Consider the following 7,996-nt stretch of genomic DNA (forward strand, 5'->3'; position numbering starts at 1 on the left):
TATTGAAAATTGCGGTACTCATAAATCCTATGCACTGAAAATTTAACACGGGTCAAAATTGACCGGAACATCTTATGTGTTACAATTTTTACTGTACAAAAACTACCATTTGAAATAAAAAGTTACACATAACTGAATATTTACTATGACTATGGAAACAAAGTCACAAAATATTTTTGAAAAATTCCAAAAAATATAATAGATCTAAAAGAAATAAATTTGATATGGGCCAAAAAATACCCGAACATCCTAGGAAAGTTAATGACTGCCTTCTCCACAAGTCGGGTAAAAGTGACACTCAATACCTCAAGGTACTGGCTGCCAAGCCATTTCTAGTGGTGGCTCCAGACTCCGTGAATCCCGAAGATGTTATGGGTACCAAAAAGGAGGGTCAGGTCTATAACTGAGGCCCTTTGACTCGAACTCCCCAGCTTAGATTTGGGAACCAACTGAGGGCACGTGAATACCTCATTCTCAGGGTAACCCTTGGTCCCGTAGCCCTAAGAAGGACTTCCAACTCTTCAATCCCTGAAGAGTCCTCTAGCTGTGCAATCCCTGGGGAGGCATTGGATTTGCCAACCTCAGGAGAGGTAACCGCTGTTCTGAATGGAGTCCAATGATCCGGTTTCAGGAAGGGAGTCTGATGAGCCAGTCCCAGGAAGGGAGTCCGATGATCTAGTCCCAGGAAGGGAGTCCGATAATCCGGACCGAGGAAGGGAGTCCGATGACCCGGTCATAGGAAGGGAGTCCGATGTTCTGGTCTCATCAAGGGAGTCCGATGTTTCATTTCCAAGAGCCGTCCGATATTCTGACCCCAGGAGGGGGGTCTGAGGTGCCCTGATTTAGCCCTCTTCTTTGGAAAGATGGAGCAGTTTCATGAAGTGTTGTTGCAGTACCTGGATGTGGTTTCACTCTGTTCCTCTCCAATGGAGATTGTGTTGCTTCTTCTCATGTCTTTTAGAGAGGAGGCTAAGGAGTGGGCTGACCAGTTAATGAAATCTAGAGATCCTATTCTTCAGGACATGGGGGCCTTCAACCAAGCTATGGCTAAGAGGTTTGGTGGACCAGACTTTATTTTTTCTGGATCTTCTGAGGGTTCTGTTTCACTTTCCAAGCACTCGGTCACCAACAAAAAGAGTCAGAAGTGCAAGAACCGGGGTTTTAAGGTTCTTCAGTCTAACGTTGTTTATAGTGCAGTATCCTTTTCATCAAGTTTTCCAAACTGGAAATTAACTGTTGGTAATGTCTCACTTTCTGTACAGGAGTTGTGAAGAAGTCTGACCTGTAGTATCCAGTTCCTTTACATTAGGATGTCTCAAATTAACATCTCTGTAGACTTACCAAATTATTAAGACTCATTTATATATACAAACGCGAAACTTCTGTGCAAAGAACAGGTACAGCAGCTAGTCTAGCCATAAACTGGAACTCACTAAAGAAACCCTATATATTGGTAATATCTATTCTGCAAGAGCTGAAATAGATATTATCAATGGGCAATAAGTCAGGTTATCTTTTAGAAGAGCTCTCAGTGCTATTTATTTTTTGACAAGTTAGGGGATGCATTGGCCCCTTCCCCAAATGTTAAAAGAACCTTGCCAGATGGCTTCCATCTTATGTATCATAAACATTTTGGAGACTGGCTTAATCCCATGAGCATGGAAAATCTCAACTATAAGTTTAAAGAATCTCACACAGGCTATAAAAACCCATCTTAAGATGCTACCAAAGGATGACTAGGTATCAATGTCTACAGACTGATTTCACTGCTTAATACTGTACATATTCTAACAATATTGAACCTTTCTTATAAAGACTGATCCAAAATAGCCAGCTACAGTATATTGTGCCTCTGGCAGAGATCTATGCTATAACTCTACAAAATTGATTAAATTGAGTCATGCTATATCCTAGGGAGAGATGTAGAACATAAATCTGCTCCCTAATGCTGCAAAGGCATTTAGCATAGTGAATTGGCTGTTCCTGTATGATTTCCTGAGGAATGTAGGGATTGGAGATTCTTGCCTGCAGAATATTTTTGCCCTCTACCATAGTCCCACAGAATGAAAGACAGTTATGACCCTTTGGAACCCTAGCTTATTCCCAATAAGATCAGACAGGATCAGCCCTAATGGCAAGTGTGATAGGGGTCAGTGCTGATATTACAGTCTTCAGATTAAGGATCAGAGAATTTATATGAGTTCATTTCACAGATGATCGATTAAGATTTTCACAAAACCAATGGTCTCTGCCCTTCGCTGATGTTCAAATTCCAGATTTGTACATCTACACAATTTTCAAACAAACTTATCTGGATGTGTTGCATTGAATGTCACAATGCCATTCCAAAATGTTTGATAACTTAAAAGGCATATTATTTTTTCCTGGATTTATGAATATTGGCAGCATTTCTTCACATACAACCCTATTCAGGTCCTGCTACAAAATTAAATTGGATTGAATTACACTTGATCATTCTAAAACATGAAGATTCTTTCACTACAACAAATTTTTGTAGACTGATTTGTGTAATTTATAATTTAAGCCAAAAAAGTTGTAATTTAGACTCATTTGTCTAATAAAACATTTTTCCAGTGGTCTTCTTGCTTATCCGTGGGATCTTTAGCAAATATTAATTGGCTAGCAATGTTCTTATTGTAGTGTAATGGTTTATCCTTACTTCTCCCATGCACATTATTCTAATTCAGTGTTTGCCTGATGATGGACACTGACATTAGCTGTAGTAAGTAAGGCTCATACAGTACATCCTTTACTTTTACTATTGGATTCTTGTGATCTCTTGGAATATTATATTACCTACTATTAGAGATATTTAGCTGGCTGACCACTCAGGGAGAGATGTAATAGTAATTTATAATATATACATTTATACATGGTCGAGTCACAATTTTGCGTAAAACTTGTTCCAAAATGTTTTATGATCCTGTTGTAATATTGGATTTTTTCTTTGTAGTACACAAAACCACTATGCATCCTCCAGAAAGGTCATATAAAAGAAAAAACAATACATCAATCAGTTGGGTGATTATTTAATAGCACATGATTTTTAACATCACACAGGTATGAGGTAGCCCAGCTAAACCTGTTTCTGAATCAAGTTATTGGTAACTTGTGTGGGGAGTACTCTGCTGCCTTTCTGGATGCACCTGTTTTTGGTTATTTCCTTGTTAGTCACTTGAGTCACATTATTATGACCACCTCCTACATTTGACATCGGCGTTGCCCATGATGTACTTGTCATGCGTTGGCTTGGTGGGTATATAAGGTGTGCAGAAGGCGGTCTGCACACATATCACTCCTTGCTGTCATGGGTAAAAGGGTGATTTATCTGAGTTGCAAAAAGGGATGATTATCGGCTTTGGGGCAGGGTGGCAGTATTTCTGAAACAGCGAAGTTTGTGAACTGTTTGCATGCTGCTGTGGTGAAGGTGTATCATGACTGGACAAATGGCACCATTGCGAATAACCAACGTGGAAACTGTTAAGCACCAGGTGCCATTGGTGTGAAAAGTGAACATCGGCTACGAAGGTACAGTGGAGCAGCTTACTGTCAAAATGAACCTGGGGGGTGCCAGACGTGTGTCTAAAATGACAGTTCAGCCAATCTAGGTGCTGTCCGTGCTGCACATGGTGGTTACTCTAGCTGGTGGTCATAATAATGTGACTCAACCATGTATACACAGAACACTGTTTGCATTAGTTACACAGTACTTTAAAGGTAGACTTGCCATACTATCCCTTTAAACTGGAACGCTCATGGATTACACAGGTTCTGTGGTTGATTAAAACCAGGTGAAATTCAGGCTTGAAGTTAACCAACTACAGAACCTGTGTAACTCATTATTGCCCCAGTTTGAAGGAATAGTATGGTAAGCCTACTTAAAGGGATTGTATGGATCATTTATTTTTAATATGGATGTGTCAATAAGCCACACAGCATGTGATGCATGGTACGAGTGCACCACCATGTCCTGCGCATCTCTGCTAGTGTCAGGTGTATCTTAGTCACAGCACGATGTGACTAGGATGCATCAGTAGACCGTGCAAGATTAATTTAATATGCAACACTTGTATATTGTGTTTGGCTGATTCTACAAACAGAGCACAATGAAACTTGTGTTGGAAAAAATCTGTGGCTAATACATTTTAGCACTTTATGCAGAATCAGATACTCAGTCACACACAGACATATAGTACAAGTGTCACATATCATGTTATTCACTGCAGTCTCCTGGTGCACCCTAGCTGTATCGCATTGGCTAAAAAGACACAGAAAAGACACCTGGAACTAGCAGAGAACTCACAGGACCTTGTGTGCAGAGTGAGGCTGTTTCTGAGCCAAGGGCAAACCCAGGATTTAGTCGGGGGGGGGGGGTTCTGTGTGTGTGAGTATATATATATATATATATATATATATATATATTTAGTATAGTATAGTATAGTATATATATATATATATATATATATTTATATATATATATAAAAAAAATCCAACATACCGGCACCCTCCTTCCTCTGTTACATCTGCCGTGCTGCAAATCGTAGTAATAGCTACCAGTTCCAGAAGATAGCACCCATCGGACTTCACACAAAGTAACTGAATAACACCAGCTTAGTGTAGCAAGCTTTCGGGCTTTATTGCCCTTTACTGCCATTCGTTAGGCAGTGTACAATCAAAGAAATGAACAAAGAACATACCTTATATACCCCCACCTCAGATCTCAAGGCGCCGGGCGTCCGCGGGTCCCAGCGGTAGCGCTCAGAAGATGTATCCATTTTGATTCTAATTGAAGAAGTGCTTTATGTCTATCACCTCTTCTTTTATTTTCTGGGATATGATCATAAAGCACTTCTTCAATTAGAATCCAAATGGATACATCTTCTTGACACAGTTAAGCCTAGAGGATTAAATGATCATTTAAACCTTAATATATTTCTGCAGTTTCAGTGATATTTTTATATTAACGTATTCATCAATATGATATCTGTCCTTGTGTGTATTTCATAATAGAGTTAAATTATTCATTGTTGTTTATACAATGGTATAATCTTTGATATTTCATTTGTGGATCATTGTTGGTTTTATGCATGCTGAATGTGCAGATTCAATATAAATCAAATAGAGCACCGTATGTATTTCTATTTACAAGGGTTCTTTTGTGTACTACACTCAGACGGCGGGTTGCCGCGGCAAAGGGGGGTGTGATGCAAGGAGGTCAGAATGCAGCGTGAACCGGGAAGTCCTTCGAGCGCTACCGCCGGGACCCGCGGCCCCTCGGCGTTTTGAGATCTGAGGTGGGGGTATATAAGGTATGTTCTTTGTTCATGTCTTTGATTGTACACAGCCTGAAGAAGGGCAATAAAGCCCGAAAGCTTGCTACACTAAGCTGGTGTTATTCAGTTACTTTGTGTGAAGTCCGATGGGTGCTATCTTCTGGAACTGGTGTATGTATGTATATATATATATATATATATATATATATATATACACATACCTATATAGCACACACATTCATACATGCTTACACATACACTCATATACATACATACATACATGAGCACACACACATACTATACTTACATACAGTACATCTGTACCTACAAATACTATACACACAAACTTCATATACAGTATATATTATACATACCACCAGGGATTAGGAGGTGGGAGCAGACTTGTGGCACTGCGAAGATGGAGGTAGCTACTGTGGCTGAGCATGTGCAGCCAGCAGTTCCCCCCAGACATTCTCTATGCAGAATGTCTGGGGGGAACTGCTTTGTAGCTGCTGCTGATGCAGCAGCTACGAAGTCGTGACTTTTACCGAGACAGAGACACTGCTGTCTCAGTCTCAAAAACAAAATATAAAGGCTCATCAGGGGGAGTTTCCAGGTACTCGGAAATTCCCCCTGTGTGCGCCACTGGGAGCGACTGCACCAATGATCTATGAGTACACAGCTGTACGTGCCTTATTGAGACAAGACTGTTTTGATATTATTAGAATCTTTTTACCTCACTTTATTTAGTAAAAAGACATTTTTCCTATTCTCAGATTATCATTTTCTACTAATAATACAAAACAAAAAAATGGAAATTATCAAGTTATTATTAAAAAGTTCAAAGTTCCTGCACTTTAAAGGAAATATTTATTAAAATAAAACTTAGTTACAGTACTAAAACTACACATCCATACTTTTCTGAATGCCTTACCTAAGTCTTGTGCTGCATTGTATCGTAACACAGCTGTAAGCAAGAAGAGATGTTCCAGTAAATACATTTTTTCAGTATCACCACTGGTGCATTTGTTCCTGTATATCTGTTGCTTCTTCTGTCTCTACGCGTGTCGATGTGCTATAGACCATAGACAAGACTGCTTAGTCTCTGAAATGACTCCCTTTGTTTGAAATATATAATTGTTTATTTTCATCTGATGTTCTGCTGATTCACTGTTTTTAAACAAACAGAGAAACTTCAAATAGTGGATATTTCAAAACAGCGTATTTGGAGGATCGTTCTTATTTGGCTAGCAAAGCAAACGGGTTGATTAAGGTAAACTTTGCTACAGTATGTGATAATCTAAACTGGGCAGCTTCTCTTTTCTGTTTGATGGAAGCGTTGCAAAACCTGATTTTATGTCTCAGAAATATAGGGGTTATTTAATTTTGCAGATATTGTTAAATAAAATGATTTTTAAAGTATGATTTATACAGTACTAGCTGGAGTACCCGGCGTAGCCCGGGATTTTAAGGATGTCTGTTTACAAAAATAAATTGAAATATTAAACACACAGTATAAATAACATTGTAGATAGCTGAATACCTGTGCTTCGCTACGGGATGAGGATGGTAAATTAGAATGATAGTTGTTTGTTAATTTACGTTGGTTGGAGATCTAGTATATAGGCATATCTTGCTTCTCTGATGCACTTTGTGTAGTGGCCAGACCCCTTTTTGGTCTTCCAAGGGACCCTGCTCTTCCCACTATACAACTCTCAGTCTGTGTCTTCCCGCTGCCTCCATTCCTCTCCTCACATCATGTCAGTGGCTCTGTGAAATTATCAATTTATTTAGTTTCTTATATAGCGTAGCACATTATGTATCTCCTGATATACTCTGTGCTGCTGGGGGACCATGCTACTTTTACTATATAACTCTCTGTGTGTGGGTTTGTGCTACCTCCATTCCCCTCCTCACATCATGTCACTGGCAATGTCACATGCAGCCCTGTGATCACTGACATATCATGCATGTCCTGATATAGTCTGTGCTACTGGCCCACCCCTAGGGGTGCTAGTGGTGTGTTACCCCCACAGTGTTTGTTCCCAGAGTGTAAGTCATATGTGTAGCAAGTTTTGTGTAATTTGCTCCAGCAATTCCAGAGTTCTGCTGTCTGCTGAAAACTCTGTGCTGCTTTCCCACCCCTATGGGTGCTAGGTGTGTCTAACCACCACAGAGTTTGTTCCCAGATTGTAAGTCAGACATGTCCCAAGTTTGGTGTAAATTGCTCCAGGCATTCCACAGTTATGCTGTCTGCTGACATACTCTGTGCTGCTGTCCCACCCCTAGGGGTGATATGGGTGTCTGACCCCCACAGTGTTTGTTTCCAGAGTGTAAGTCATATGTGTACCAAGTTTTTTGTAAATTTCTGCAGGCATTCCAGAATTATGCTGTCTGCTGAAGTACTCAGTGCTGCTGCCTCACCCCTAGGGGTGCTAGGGGTTTCTTCCCCCACAGTGTTTGTTCCCAGATTGTAAGACATATGTGTATCAATTTTTGAGTACATTGCTCCAGCAATTCCGGAGTTTTGCTGATATACTCTGTGCTGCTGTCTCCCCCCCCCCAGGCGTGCTAGGGATTTCTAATTGTTTTAGTTGCCTTGGCCGTATTTTAATACGCTTGTATGTAAAATTTCACAATCTTTGCTTGTAAACTGTGGATTTGTATAGAAAGACAGAAGGACAAATTTTTGCTTTTATACA

General features: G+C 40.0%; 1 protein-coding gene across 1 annotated transcript in view; it reads right to left on the reverse strand.

Moving 5' to 3' along the window:
* LOC134957936 (complement factor H-related protein 4-like) overlaps positions 1–6,430 on the reverse strand; it is a 717,700-nt gene extending 711,270 nt beyond the window's left edge. The window contains exon 1 of the mRNA XM_063940187.1: positions 6,229–6,430. Coding sequence (XP_063796257.1) covers positions 6,229–6,295 — 67 coding nt within the window. The 5' untranslated portion in view covers positions 6,296–6,430. The remainder of the gene's footprint in view (positions 1–6,228) is intronic.
* Positions 6,431–7,996: the final 1,566 nt, after the last annotated feature.

This window comes from Pseudophryne corroboree, chromosome 9 (assembly GCF_028390025.1).
Source record: "Pseudophryne corroboree isolate aPseCor3 chromosome 9, aPseCor3.hap2, whole genome shotgun sequence".
Taxonomy (NCBI): domain Eukaryota; kingdom Metazoa; phylum Chordata; class Amphibia; order Anura; family Myobatrachidae; genus Pseudophryne; species Pseudophryne corroboree.